General features: G+C 40.2%; 1 protein-coding gene across 1 annotated transcript; it reads right to left on the reverse strand.

Moving 5' to 3' along the window:
- Nucleotides 1–9,702: 9,702 nt before the first annotated feature.
- On the reverse strand, nucleotides 9,703–13,630 carry LOC145440835 (uncharacterized). The gene is made up of 4 exons (XM_080318591.1): nucleotides 13,473–13,630; nucleotides 12,724–13,374; nucleotides 9,912–9,996; nucleotides 9,703–9,848 (listed from the first exon to the last, which is right to left on the reverse strand). The coding sequence occupies exons 1-3, from the start codon at nucleotides 13,534–13,536 to the stop codon at nucleotides 9,920–9,922; spliced, it is 792 nt and encodes a 263-aa protein (XP_080174717.1). The 5' UTR covers nucleotides 13,537–13,630; the 3' UTR covers nucleotides 9,703–9,848; nucleotides 9,912–9,919.
- Nucleotides 13,631–16,060: the final 2,430 nt, after the last annotated feature.

Here is a 16,060-nt window from a genome sequence, read left to right on the forward strand (position 1 = left end):
TCAAAGAGGATGACACTTATGCGTCCTCGGAAGACATTTTCTATTTCCTGAAATGGGAATACAAATTCTACTAAATGAGGACATGTGGTAAACCACCGTATATAATCTATTTCTGGCGTTTGTTCTATCTGCAAAGATGCATTTATATTAGGATTTCTATGTATTTTCAAACTTGAACTTATCTCCCGTAGGCCCGTAGATTTGATGATTCAATTCACCACCGATCGTGCATTACAATAAGAACCACTATAAATTTTGATTGTGAGTGTGTGAAGGCGAGCTTACTTATGGAAGTCCCGAGGTGGCAGGCCGCTTGAACATATCTGCAAGTTCAAGACACCTAATCGTTATGTGTCTCTCACCCTTTGGGTACATACTACATAGCCTATAACTACGCTCATCCAAACCAGACGGATGAGCGTTGAAACTAGCTATGGATGAAATATCTTAACCAAAGCATTCTTCATGGGTGATATCACTGAAGAAAGAGAAACCTACACAGTACAGAAGATGACTGTGTGGATTGTGGAACCGGAATCTCTGTATCTCGCAGCGAGAAAATGTCTGGGGCATTGACTATTTCGTCGGGAACATCGGTACTATTTCGTAGATTAGTATAATTTAGAATGAAACAAGCAATCGAGTCGACTACAGTGAGTGATGTAATGCATACAGTACGATACGTTTTTGTTTATGTACTATATTACGTGGATTGTACTGCACACCTGTTGCGGTTATTTCAACCGTATGCTAAGGCGCCTAATTCCAAAAATATCATTACGAGCCCGTCGTTGACGCCGTTATGTTACATGCAATGTCAGCACCATACGATGTTCAGTTCTATATGACTCCCATCTATTGATCTCTCAGACCCCAACTTGTTTATGCAGACTCTCGGGTTATGTATCCAATATCAGCCATTATTTATATAGAAATCGTTTGATGAAAAATAAACTTTTAACCAGGAGCTCCTTTGCAGCGCAAAGAGGTTGATGCAGCTCCTGTACTAAATATCGTCAATCCGCCACTCTTCGATGCTTCTGCTGCGGCTCTTGGTAGCTTTGAAACGTATGGTAAATAAGTGCCCAGTCAACAAAATGGGACGCGATCGTCCGGCGTATCCTACGTATTCGATGTCAAAATGATGCTTCAGAAGATACAATTTTTGCACTTCAGCCGCGGACTCATCAACCCTTCGGTTGCCGTTCATTAACCCTCTCGCTAATGCAGCTTAAAACCGCTAGTAACCCTGTCGCTACCTGAATCATTTTTGCGTTCTGGAAGATATATTAACCTTATGTTGCAAAACATCACAATTTGAAAATGTGTTTTCATTAGTGTGTTAGTTATATTAAAATCCACTACGATCATACATTCAAAATACCGGTCAAATACAGACAGACAGTCATATAAAATGCATATAACAACATATTGATTTCGGTCGAGATACAGTGAGATCTTCTTTCCGGGACAAGTTTGATACAACTATTCCCGACCTTGAATTGAAATACAGACAAGATCTGGTTTATCAAACAAGTCTGTGCCTTGGCGGTAAGAATAGGATCAAGGCAACGCGGAGCTACCATCAGCAGCCAGCTCACTGTGTAACACGTTAACTTTATTTAGAGCCAAATTGTGAATGATTTCTCCCATGTGTATAGGCCTGGCGTTGTCTCTGATTTCTGGGTAATTCCACTGGCCTCATATTCGCGCGGTGTACTGTCAGTCAGATATCATTAGTAGTGATAATCGGCTGATCATGGACATTGTCGCAGCAGGTTGAACCAATGCTTAGAGCACGATATTTTATAAACTGTTGCCTTCGCCAACGCTTCATTCTTTTCAATTCACCATCAGATTTATACGGATATTTGGGCATATCGCGATCACTTTAAGGCTTCAGTCTCCATCGTAAAATTAAGGCTAAATATAGCAACAAAATAACTCGTAGATTAACTGAAATGAGTATCACAAATTTTAATCAGGAATTATTACAAGATATAGTATTTGGCTGAACAGTTGAAATGCCAACCGTTGTAACGAACATCAATGATTGTAAATTCAGTCACAGATATTGCAGACAGAGACAATTGATGGTTTAAGCATGTCCCATGTTTCGTTGATATGCATAGCCCACATTAATGAATGCACTAACAAATGATGTCAAAGCCATAACCACAACACGTAAAGATTCGGTGAGGGGTAACGACACTCTTTCGAGGCTTAGCATGAGAATATCAACGGACCGGTAGTACGCATTACCAGTCTTGGGATGACTCGAGTCACCTTTTTCGTATGACTTGACTCGAGTCACTATGCTAAAATGACTCGACTTGACTTGACTCGGCGTATCAGAAATTTGGATTGACTCGTTACTCGGAGCAAAATTCACGAGTCAATTTCAGGTCATCAAGTAATTGGTGTCGATAATAATCACTGTATCTTGCTTATGCTCGGATTGTTTGCGAAACGCTGGTGTAAACCGTGAGAGCGAACAATCATTCCATGATCGTGTGTTGTACTAAGCCTGCAACGTTCTTTCACAAATAAATTAACCACAAACGAAGTTGTCGAAGCTTACAGCTTACCTTGTCGTAAACAAATAGTAAAGAAATATAATAGCAAAATATATATTCCTGATCTCTGTTTTTACGTTATCAAACCTCTTGTTTTATTGAAATTGATTTCGAATATAGTTTATGTACTCTTCAATACGGCTGGGCAAAATCGAGGACTTGAGTGATTCGATTCTGAATCACGTAATTTGCTTCGAGTCGAGTCGAGTATTCGAGTATCACTCATTATGACGTAATATCAGTATATAAGATGCCAAGGTTCAAATATGTACCTTTATGCCACCACAAAGAATGTAATGCCTGTTATCCATCACATTAAAGATACTTTGGTATTATTTTGATCCTACGATTTCATTTCACTTTGTGACAATGTTGTGGGAGGATCATGACTTCGGATTCAGATTCGATTCGAGTACTCGAATCATTGTGCCCAGCCCTAGTCTTCAACCATTGTATCATATCAATATGTAAATGGGATATATATTGCATCTCATGAATTCATTTCTCTATTCTTTATTTTGGCTGGTAACTATAAACTGAGATTATGCAATTACTTACGTATTTGAACGGTTCTACGTATATGTGAACGATATAGCGCCTATTCGGGTGTATATTCAACTCTGTATTAGTTCATCGGTACAGAATCAATGACCCCTCGATCTGTATTTCAGACAGCTAGCAAATTGCAATGACGTAATCTTGCCTCATACTCCGATAAGGCAACTTGACTTGAATTGTGACTTGACTCGAGTCACCTCCAAAAATCGACTGACTTGACTTGACTCCAGTCACCTTCGAAAATCAATTGCCTTGACTTGACTCGAGTCAAAATGTGCAATGACTCGAAATGACTCGTGACTCGAAGGTAGCGACTTGATCCCAACACTGCGCATTGCGTTCAGAGCACTTGATAAGGGTAATCTTATAGCTGGCGACCAGAGCGCAAAATTTATTTGAACCGGTCTTAATCGAAAGATATTTTCATACTGATTCCGAAAATATAAATTAAAATCTTGTCAGGGCACTGGAACCCCCCAAAATCGACCTTGAAGTTCGAAATTTCCATTATTCTGAGCTGAATGGTCGATTAACACCTCGTACTCATTGTGACGCCATTGAGCGTCTCGGCGAAGTCGAATCTTGATCCCCGTCACTCTTGGAGTATTTAACGTCGTATCAATCGCTGTAACGGTTTCATGTTTGGGATTCCAAGCAGATTTTTGCGGGCCGTTCAGAATTGCTCCGCGGGCCGCACTTGCCCAGGTCTGCAGTAAACTAATGCGTCTCTGTAATTACGTCGCGCATTCACAAATTTGGCCAAATACAAATGATAACTGTCGCTGTAATTACGTCGTGCATTTACTAATTTGTCCAAATACAGATCATAACACACCGGTTCTTACTTCCTCTCTACAACCCAACCAGAGCAAAAATAGCATGCCAGTGTGACATGGATGCGTACTTGGCATCAACCCCACACAATTCTAGATGCGTGTGCGACTTCTGGTCTGAGTAAATCTAGCGATTACTAATATAAGCAATTACAATATGATTAAAGGTGTTCTGTGATATAATTAATCTTCGGGTTGTGAACGCCAAAGTAGATATTATTACACAAGTACGTTTTTTTCTGGCGATACCATCATCCGGACTGTCTTGAATACGTAACAAAATTGGAAGTAAGGACATAAAATATAATAGCTGATCATTTTAACAGAGAGAGAAATGACGAATGAATGCAATATGAATGCTGTTAGGCGAAGAAATTACAGGTGAAAATGATGAAACGATGGGAAAATTACTCCAGGGATTCTCGCGACTGTGTGATGATGTTTGAACAAGATATGCCGTCAACTTGGTCATTATTATTGTGTTGTTGATATGTCAGGCCGTGGTCCGGTAAATGTTGAGGAATGACTAGTCCTCATTCAGAAGAAATTGATTGTAGAAATAGATTCGTTGTTGTCTATGTCGTTCAGCAATTCGATTAGAATTTTTTTATTCAACTTTAAAATGAGTTTGTATTCTGAAAGATCGGTCATATACGACTTGACATAAACATATCATGTTTCGAGTATACAAGATTTGATTACCCGGTCAATCCCAGAAGATAATTAATTTATTGCAACTTAATCTGTATATTACAGTGTAAAAGATATCAGAATGCCAGCAACTCTTACGGATGTAGTTATTATCACATTCACTAATTTATCCGGTTAACTCGTCATGATCATTCTTGAAATTAACGCAAACATGGTCACTGACTTTTGTTAACCACAAAACAACATCAATTTTTTTTAATTCTGGCTGTAGCTGTCGGATTATTCCCTTTCATCGACAGAGAATATTATTGAACTCGTAAGTATTTTATTTCAACGAACTTTCGTTTTATTCCAACCCCAAAAGATAACATCTAATCGTAAGACTTGAAACAAATCACACATTTTTTGTCTTGAGTCTATAATATTTCAACCTGAATATTACTTTGACTTGACCAACTTTCAGCTCACTTTCGGAATATTTGCGCGACTGCTATATGTTTCAGACCTCTGGAATAGAGGTTGACTTCAGTTGTGTGGTAAGAATCACGAGAATAGTCAATCAATGTGCTAATTCACCAACTTGATATCCGAATATGTTAATTACCTCCTTGACATCAAGATAATATTATTTCATATCGATCAAATAGACTTACTTGTCTGTTTGATTATTTACATATTGATTTGAAACACACAGACTCATGAATTCCTACAACTTTATTGACAATCCAGTTATTTATTTTTTTGTGGCTGGAGATGCAATCGTTAGTACATCTTACCATGCTCAGAAGAATTATACACAACAACATTTTCAAATGTTGAATCCACTTTTCACTTGCTTGATTATATCACTACAACTTGCAAACGTGAATTAATTCACTCTGGTTGTATTCACATGACCGATAATTTTCATTCAACTGTGAAAGTCGTTACTATTCTACAACACTAAGTAATTATACTAATCGATGCATACGACGAGATTTGAATACTCAGTAAATGATAACAATTCCCGCCAGTGAATCCGCATGTTATAATATGAGACATCGAGATGTGAGAAACTCTTCACGGTCGTAGTTATTACCACATTGATTTACTAACTTATCCGACTTACTCAAAGAAAAGTAGACACGATTTCGCTAATATACACAATGGTTACAACTGCAAACTATATTTATCAAGCTCGGTCGTATTCATATATCACAGACCTGTGTTTTAATCCATCGGTAAAATGCGGTCGTAGTAATTTGATGATAACGCGCACACGCAAGAAACATTACCGCGATTTTATAATTGATAGCCCGACCTAAGGTACCAAAAACATTACCGGGATTTTTATAAACTGAGTATATTACTCAACACATCTATCAACATCAGAACGCAAGTCCAATGCCAAAACAAAAGTACTTTTTTAGTTTAATAAAAATCAAATCATTCGTCTTCTTTTTGTGTTTTTAAGATTTGTATTCAGAAATGCATTACGAATGAGTTGTAACAAACTTACGAAAGAGTTGTAGAACAAACATTTTAGAAACAGCATTATCCTCATCTCCATTGGTGAATCTACCTAACACAATCGGGAATCGATGTTTCCAAGTACACCACAGCGTAATAAATTCGCTAGAGTTGTCAATGTAAAATTACGTATGTGTTCGAATTTCGTAACGAAATATTCTTGATTGAGAATTAATCCATTACTCACCTCTGTATGTATTACAGAATGCTATAATGTGCTTGCTAAGATTTTACAAATCGGTCGGTTGTAATTACCAAGGTCAAATGTAAAGCAACAATATCGTTAATGTTGAATTTACAGACCAACACATAACATATTTTAATACTTTTCGTTGGCAAGTCGGTATTGATACATTTAACAATCGGTTCAGTACTTATTTATAGAGTGTGTGGTGAGAATTGAAACACTTGCACGCATTTCCCGGTTTCAAAATATCACACTATGGGAATTGACATACCGCCGCTTAATCCGTTCGCAACATTTCACAAACACTTTGACCATCGCAAAATCAATTTCGAAAATGTTTGTTACCGTTATCTTAGTCCAGGGGTGGGCAATTATTTTTTCCGCGGGCCAAATGGGAGCATAAATATGTTGGCGGGCCAAGTCAGAAATTTTAGCGAGATTTCTAGTATACACTGACTAATGGGTAAAGTAGGATGCCCCAGTCGCGCGAAGCGCAGAATTTTTCCATAATTCATGATCAAATCGGTCAATAATAATGGTAATGGCATGTATATTGCTATATTTTTTAACCTCTCTCAGCCCACTTACTCAGTTTTACTGCTATAGCAGAGTGAGGTGTAGTCTTGGAAATATGGGGGCGGAGTTGGTATATTTAGTTCGTTACATGTTGTTATTTCGTGACTTCCCATCTGCTATGTGAAAAAATATTGAAATCACCAAAGCGTACTAAACTAATCGACGCACACGATTTCAAATTAGTGTTTCTTTACTGCCAAATATTGCCTATGAACAATTGGACATCGCGGTTTTCGGTCAACATAAAGGCGGTGCTTTTTGGTATTCAGGTTTTCTCGTTGTCAAACATTTTCCCTTTACTTAGTTAATTTGATCAGCAGCTGCGATTGCAGTGCCTACTTGGAGTCCCGTGTTGGCCTAAACTTCATATGTCGTGGCGCGGTATAATGGCTGACGCCGAAATGCCCAATTCAATAAACCATCGATTTCTAAATCGTGCGTAGCGCGGGGAAAATTTGAAAAAAGTTGTATAAATTTACAAAATAATACTCTATAATTTCTGTTCATTCATGATATAATTTTGGGCCCCCTTTGAGTTCGCCCCTTGAATTGGGGGGTTCGGGGTGCGGCAGTTACGGTCCTGGGGACACTATATAGCTTATTGTCTTGGTCGCTGGCTTCCGATCAGTGTGCACTGTGCAGCTTGACGAAATGGCAGTGTTGTTGAGTTGAGCTAGCAGTTCTTCCGGAATTCGCCGTCCGCTGACCGAGTCTATGCGTCTACGTTTTTTGTCATAAAATCAAAATAAATTGTACTCCTTAAACATAGCGACCTGCTCACCAGTAGCTACTAAAAAGACGAGTTTACCCCTGACTCCAGTAAACAAATATTTATCGCTCCGAACCTTCTTTGAATTTCAACTTTCGGCTTTCTTCTTTTTGACATCCTTTATGGGTGATGATGACTCATAGAAATCACAGGCACTGATTGACTTGTTTTACGAATTAGGGATTTGAAAACGCATCACGTAACAAATTGAAACACAGATCGTTGAATGCGTAATGTGACAATGACAACAAAGAAGGCTTGGTGACTTCTTGTGACTTTAATGGCAACTGCATAATTTGCTACATTGACTTTATTTTGAATCTTGATTACGCGTGTGAGGTAGGCCTACGTATAAGCTGCGTAATCGCGGAATGTTATTGAAAAGGCTTGATAGTAAACGAATTTGCGGTCAGTTTATACAACCTATGGTTTTAGAGCAGTGGTTCCCAAACAGTGGGGAATTCCCCACTGGTGGGGAATTTCGGGATTTCTGGTGGGGAATAGACTCACTTTTGAAAAATCTCTACAGTAATATTCTGCTCTATTAAATGTCGTTTTGAAATGCCGGACGAATATTTAGTAGCTCATTTGCAATTCAACGATTCTTATTTTCAGTGCCTCCAATTAGTGAGAATCGCCTTGATAGCGACACGCGATCTCCAGAAATGTTTTATTCATTTGTACACCCTCAACGGTCACGAAACGTAGCGATTGAAAAATTCTGATTCGTTGTAATAAGAGCTCATATTGCTGAACATGTATTCAAGGGAGATCGTGGACTCCCTAATACTCGCACATACAAATGAAATTGCATGTTTATGTAATTTCAAATTATTTTAGTAGCCCATATTGTGCGAAAGTGTAGTTCACGGCGGCTTATATATATATATATATATATATATATATATATATATCACACGCATGAGTTCGTCAACATCAGCACATTTATCCGACCCGTGTATCATTCGACATTTACGTATGTAAATTGATGCTACCCCGCAACATTTGGAAAATTTTCAAACCCCTCCTATTTTTCTGTTGGCTGCGCGCACCGGGTGATAGGCCTACATATATTTACGGAGGTGCGTTTATGGTTACCACTTCACCGCTGCGTTAATTTTTTTGTGTGATGATCAATTCCGGGGATCTTAACAATCACCAATAGCACGTACTATTTGCTAAGCAAAGTCTTGGAAAATTTTATTGGAGGTAGCACTTTGAAGGGTAGATATGGATATAGAGATTTTAGGTGGGGAATGAAGGCTCGGAATAAATCGGAAGTGGGGAATTAGGATAAAAAGGTTGGGAACCACTGCTTTAGAGCATGCAGCAACATGAAAAAGTAGGTTTTATATTTTGAATTTGAGGCAACCTTTTGCTGGCTGCACAGAATAGCTCCGCTCCAATAATATATATCTACAATCTACATACTATAACTGTTGAGCCGACGACGATGTCGGGTTTAAGCCACTCCACATCGTATACGACGTACGTCGATAATATTGGGTGCAAAGCGCCGGTAGCCTAATACTACATGTTTATTTATTCAAGGTATTTGCACAATTGTGGCATAATTACACAACATTTTCTTCAGATGCAACCCTAACTCTACACATACTACCTACAGCAGTGGTTCGCAACCTTTACTGAATCAAGCTCCCTATCCCCATCTATGGCTGAATATTAAGAATATTTTTAGAAGCGACCGCGATCCATACGATATATGCAACAAAGTCAAATAGTGCTATCGGTTTTGAATGACTTTGCATCCTCATTACCAATAATATGATCACTGCGACCTGGCTATGTAGTAGCATATGTGGCGCCTCAATCCACATTTTATATATTGCAGATATTTATTTGTGATGCTTTGTTGTAGGCCTATATACTTTTACTAAATTATTCTGGGGTCGGCGTGAGGCCAATATAGCATACCGTATATTCATTCCCTGTTGCCACGCCAGTCCTGCAATGACACTTGCACCTTATTTCTGACTTAGCTAGGCTCAAGTGTTAACTTACTCATTTATAGAAGTCACAAAATTCGTGGCAAGGATAGTGTATAATTATTTTAAGGCACGGATGGCAAATTTAATATTTGATTTCATAATCGGCATCATTGGTTTCATAAGATCTGAATGTTGCAACTTCTAACGGATCCTTCCACAACTCTCAATAATCGTCGTATCCTGAAGATCGAAATACATTCAGCATTATTATCACATGCAGTAAAAAACAATAACTTCACTTACCGCGCATCCTAGCAGCGAATCACACCAAAGTTGATACGCGTCACGCGACGACGACGACGAGGTTTACGTGCTGGTCTCACGCATCCTTACGGAACACAAAAATCCACCATTTAACATCAACCGATTCTATTCATACCTGGTTTAAAACCAAATAACTAATAAATTTTATACTTTTATAGTTTTGACTCAAGTCAAATCGAGTCCTTTTCACTTCACCACCGAGTCAAGTCCGAGTCCAAGTCTTAGAGTTCACTGGTCACCGGTCACAAGATCATGACCGGCTCTGTGCAGCTATCGTGTGATATCAAAGGCCTCGCATAAATAATATACCTATTTTTGCCACTCTCAACATGTCCATACAAACAGATATATTAGGGATTATGCCCCTATTCTACTGGTATCGGCCCTTATACACGAGAATTGAATGGATTAAAGGGGCACTGGACTCTAAAAATGACGCGGTCTCAAATTAAAGGGCAAAACGAAAAAAACAATTTTGGCCTAAGCCGTTTTCTTCAGAACGCCACCGTATTGGAGCTGCGGTTTATTGAAATTTCAATAGCAACTTCACTCTCCAGCAGTCACGCCAATATCGAACTTTATATAGTTGTCAGCCGATGTTATGAAGAAAATACGTCGTAAACGCCAAGGTAGATTAGATACCGCGTTCAACGGAATAAGTTCAGATTCATGTCAAAATCGGGCCTAGTGTATTATATTATTTAGGACAGTGTTTCCCAACCGGGGAGGAATTCCCCCCTTGGGGGGAATTTTGCAATTTTTAGGGAGGAATTCCACTTTAGAATTGTAACGGATTTCCCAAATTATTCATGTCCGAGCTGTCATATAGTCAACCAGTTATATCAGAACGTATGCTCCTTATAGCTGTTTTTTGCTGAAAGTATGTTCAAATGCTATTTGAAATCTCTTTCTCACATACAAGTTCCTTGTTTTTTTTAAACTAGTTCAAATGTGCTGCAGTTCGCAAGACAATTTTGTAGGCCAGAGACGGCCTCCCAATCAAATATATTCTAAGCGAGCAAATGTCCAGCCGAATCTATCACAACAAGGCCTCTAACGAAGGTATTTATCTTATATTTTCAAGTCAACATTTTCATAAAGTGACAAAATAGTCCAACGCCATCGATTCAAGTCAAAGAGATCGCTAGCCTGCCTTTATTTTTAGTGAACAGCTACTCGATCGAAAAATGCATGTTAAACTTGGTGCAATGTTGCCGAAACAGAATCAGTGTCCTAAATTTCAATGCGCTTAAGCATGAAATCTGATCACGGGCATGTTATATGTCAGGGTATATATCAGGGCTGTAACCAAGTCACGAGGCTCCGAGTCACAATTCAATCTTACGTTAATAGTTTTGACTCGAATCAAGTCGAGTCATTTTCAATTCACTATTGAGTCAAGTCCGACGGTCCAATTCACCGAGCATAGGGTCGAGTCAGATTCAGGGTATTATGACTCGAGTCCGGGTCCAAGTCATTGTGTTGACTGCTCAAGTTCCAGTTGAAGTCTTGTTAGACTCACTTTTTATAACTCTGTTTGGTAATATTGAATGATTTTGATTTATAATATACTAATTTTCTTCACTTTAAGCAGTTTATTGTCGCATTTTCAAGTACGATGACCAATAGACGAAATTCCAATAGGAAGGCCACTTTACTGTTCTTCGAAATTACAATGAAATGTGGGTCTTGGCCGTCTTACAGTCACGAGTCATATGACTTGGTTCGCGTCATGTACAATGACTCCAAGTCGAGTTAATACACAGATTTTCTCTAGTCGAGTCGAGTCGTTTCCCTATTTTGAAAATATGACTCGTGTCAAGTCGAGACATCAGAAAATGCTGACTCGAGTTCGACTCAAGTGTGTTCAATCCTGCTATATATAAAAGCACCAATATTATTGGCCAAATACATACGCAAACTTGAGAAAAAAATCGCGAGACCAGTAAATTTATGCATACTGATTTTTCACAGCGGTTATATTGGCGATTAGTGTATGATAAGCCGAAAACACAAATGGAAATATGGGGTCTGTTGAGTCAAGCCTTCAAGAATTTGTTTGATTGGGACCAAGACCATTGTTTTTGGAGGTCTACAAAGTATTGTTACAGCACTGCTAGAAACAGACACTTTGCACCGCCCGTCTTATTCTTCGGTCAACCGGTGATTGCGCGGTTAAATGTTACATTTTTTAATCATCGGGCGGATTTCTCCTAAGGGAGGAATTTTGGTTCAAATTTTGGCCAAGGGAGGCACGAGATGAAAAAGGTTGGGAACCACTGATTTAGGACATAGGGCATGTATGACATATTTGCTTCATAACATCGGTTAAAAACTATATAAAGTTCAATCACTGCGTTACTGCTGGCGTGTGAAGTTGCTACTGAAATTTCAATAAATTGCAGCTCCATTACGGAGGCGTTCTGAAGAAAACGGTGGCGGCCAAAATTGTTTTTCCGTTTTGCCTTTCAATTTGACACCACATCATTTTTAGAGTGCATTGCCCCTTTAATATATAAGTTCTCGAGTTATGGGGCATGGTCGAGTCATGTGCAATGTCTCGGGAACAAGTCGAGGCGAGTAATTTTCCATTTCGATTCCGGTCGAGTCAACGAAAAATTGCGACTCGAGTTATTAAAACTCTGAATAAGCCCCTTCCTTTATCATACGATGAATGGCGGGTCTCGATCGCCGAGCATCTAGTCTACCGTTTGAAATTGGTTTGAGAGGAACAATTGAGCATCCGAGCCGAAATATAGCCGATGTATCGAAATATATGACTTATACTTACGAAGAGGTGCTTTTGGAGCGGATGGCTTGACGGCACGGACTGGTACGCATGGCACAACGACAGGTGCTGGGACGCATGGTTCAACAACAGGGGCCGGTGCACATGGTTCAACGACAGGGGATGGAGCACATGGCTCGACAACAGGTTCTGGGGCGCATGGTTCGACGACAGGGGCTGGGGCGCATGGCTCAACAACAGGTGTTGGGGCGCATGGTTCAATGACAGGTTCTGGAGCGCATGGTTCGACGACAGGGGCTGGGGCGCATGGCTCAACAACAGGTGTTGGGGCGCATGGTTCAACAACAGGGGCTGGGGCACATGGTTCAGCAACAGGGGCTGGGGCGCATGGCTCGACGACAGGGGATGGGACACATGGTGCAACAACAGGGGCAGGGGCGCATGGTTCGATAACTGGCGTGGGATCAGAACAAATCAGATTTCTTTGAGGTGGCATCGGGGCGCAATAAGCTGGCTGCGGAACGCAGTATGATGGAGCATAGCACGGATTGGAGTAGTACGGAGGAGGGCTGTAGGCGCACCGGGGAGAGTAATATCCAGGACAATAGCCGTAGGGTGATGGATGTCCGTACGAGCAGCCATAACCTGATCCGTACGAGCAGCCATAACCTGATCCGTACGAGCAGCCATAACCTGATGAAGATGCATATTTGTCAGTGTCGTACTTACGCACTGATAGCATGCATGATACTGCATACAGTTCTTTGAAAACGATCATAGGTTCGACTTACGAGATCCAGAGTAGTAGGCTGCCGAAGTCACGCCGAGCATAGCGAGAATAAAAAAGAACCGCATCTTTCTTCGTTGCTGGTTATATGGTAGGTTCAATGTTCCACAGTAGCAATCATCAGTGGAGTAATTTGATGTCACAAACCCATGGTATTTATGCGTGTATGTGGGAGAAAAATGAAGAAATGCAAACAGGGTGAGTGGGTTACGTATATGGCAATTGGCTTCGAAATAGAGAAAGGTAATTCTATCAGTGCTGTGTCTGAAGAGGGCTTAACCACGTTGTCATCTACTGCATAACATCTCCAATAGGATTGATAGGTGTGACAGAATCGATATGTGAACTCGCGGTGTTTACTTGCCACCGCAGTTCGTTTGGACTAGATTTTGGAATATAAGTTCGAGTTGCCCCAGATTTTACTGTGAAAATACGTGAGCATTTATAGCAGGGGTGGCAATTATTTTCCTCCGCGGGCGAAATGATAGATAGTTAGATCATTTATTAAATTCGTCTCACCAGGAAAATTTGAAACATTCAAATAATCGGTATGGACAGGGAAGGGACGATACGACCGAGAGGTCATCTTGTCAATCCCTTCCCTAAAGAGCATACAAATTATAACTCACGAGACAGACGAACACAATGATAAATTTCGAAAACACAAAAATATAAGAGATCGGTATAAACGAACAACATACACATAAGAAAGCCATGTTCGAACAGCAACAACAATAGTGCATCAATTACAGACCAATAGGTTGATTGGAAGGGTCCAGCAAATAGTCTATCAGTGATTTTTTAAAACCGTTGAAGCTTCGTTCTCGAATTATAATGGGTACATTATTCCAGATGATAGGACCTGCTATCAAAAGAGATCGTTTGCAGAATTCCTTCCTTACTAAATTGTGGCGATAATTTGGTGCGGCTGAAAATCTGGTATTGTGACAATGGGTGGATGTTGAAAGTTGTAATTCATGCTCCAAACTAAAGGCAAGCAGTTTATTGTGAAAACGATACATGAATTTAGCTACTTCCATATATTTAATTTCTTCAACTCTCAATATTCTCCACTCCCGATATGACTTCCCAGGATTACATCGAAATGACCCCGTAAGGGCACGAATGGAGTTGTTTTGAATCACCTGTATTGGATGCAAAGTACTTTTGTTGCAGAAGCCCCAACTCAAAATTCCATATTGCAAGTGACTTGTGAACCATTGCAAAATACACTTCTCGGAGCGCCGTCTTCGGAACTAGATGTCTCAGGCGCCGTAAGATGCCAACACCACGGGAGAGTTTAGCCGCTAGCTTCTGGGTATGGTCCTTCCAGGATAGATCGCCATCAATGAATATGCCAAGATATTTTGCAACCCTAGAAGGATTAATCGTCTTATCATTTACCATTACACTAACAGTACGATATTCTTTAGTACTTATGACGTTACTAATGAATATAATCTGGGTTTTGGCAGCATTCAGCGTTAATTTATTACACATCATCCATTTGGATACCAAAGTCATTTCCCTATTAAGCTTCGCATTGAGCTCATCAACGTAATCTGACGAAGCGAAGATGTGCGTGTCATCAGCAAATAGGGTGGTTTCCATCGATGTGGATTTAGCTAGGTCGTTGATATATATCAAGAACAATGTCGGACCAAGAACAGACCCTTGAGGGACACCGCATCGTATGGCGCCAGGCGACGAGTTGATGCCACCGATATCGACACATTGAGATCTATTGCTAAAGTAAGATCTGAAAAGGTCATTGGCAACACCCCTGATACCGCAGCAGTGGCGTAGCAGCCACTTGGCGGTTCTGGCTCTGCGCCAGGGACGGCAGGCTCCAAGGGGGCGGCAAAATGAGGCTGCACAGTGCACAGCGTACACATGCAGCCGGCTAAAAGCAGCGTAATTGGTAGTCATATATAGCTGGCGTCCCGTGAGCTAAAATTTAATCAGACTGGTCTCAATCGGAAGCTAGTGTCGCGCTGATTTCGAATATGTTAACATGACAATGGAACCACTCCAAAATAGCCGTCAAGGCCGATTGCTCCTAACAATCGGAGCGCCACAACACAATGACCAATCGACCATGCCAATGGAAATTATATCGAGCGTTTATTCGGGAAATTGCCGATTTTCAGACTAGCATTTAAATTGTATTTCCGGAATCAGGGCAACGATAGCTTTCGATTAAGATCAGTATTGTTAAATTTGACCGCACGGAGGGCCTGGCCAGGATGACCATGACCAATTATGTTGCTTTTATACCCGTCTCATCAGTAGTGTCTGGGTAGTGCGTATTCAAGTGTGACAACTAAGTTGCCCAGATATCCGTAGGTTAGTGATCTATACTCTGGGTTACGATTAGGGCTGGGCAAAATCGAGTACCTGAGTGATTCGATTCTAAATCACGTATTATGCTTCGAATCGAGTAGAGTCGAGTATTCGCGTTTCACTTATTATGAGGTCATAACAGAATGCCATATGTCACAGTTCAAATATGCACCTTTCATGCCACCACAAAGAATATAATGCCTGTTATCCATCCCATTAAAGATAATTTGGTATTTTTTCGACCATACC

Source organism: Botryllus schlosseri, chromosome 6 (assembly GCF_051294905.1).
Source record: "Botryllus schlosseri isolate E-star chromosome 6, Bs_hap1, whole genome shotgun sequence".
In the NCBI taxonomy this organism is placed as follows: domain Eukaryota; kingdom Metazoa; phylum Chordata; class Ascidiacea; order Stolidobranchia; family Styelidae; genus Botryllus; species Botryllus schlosseri.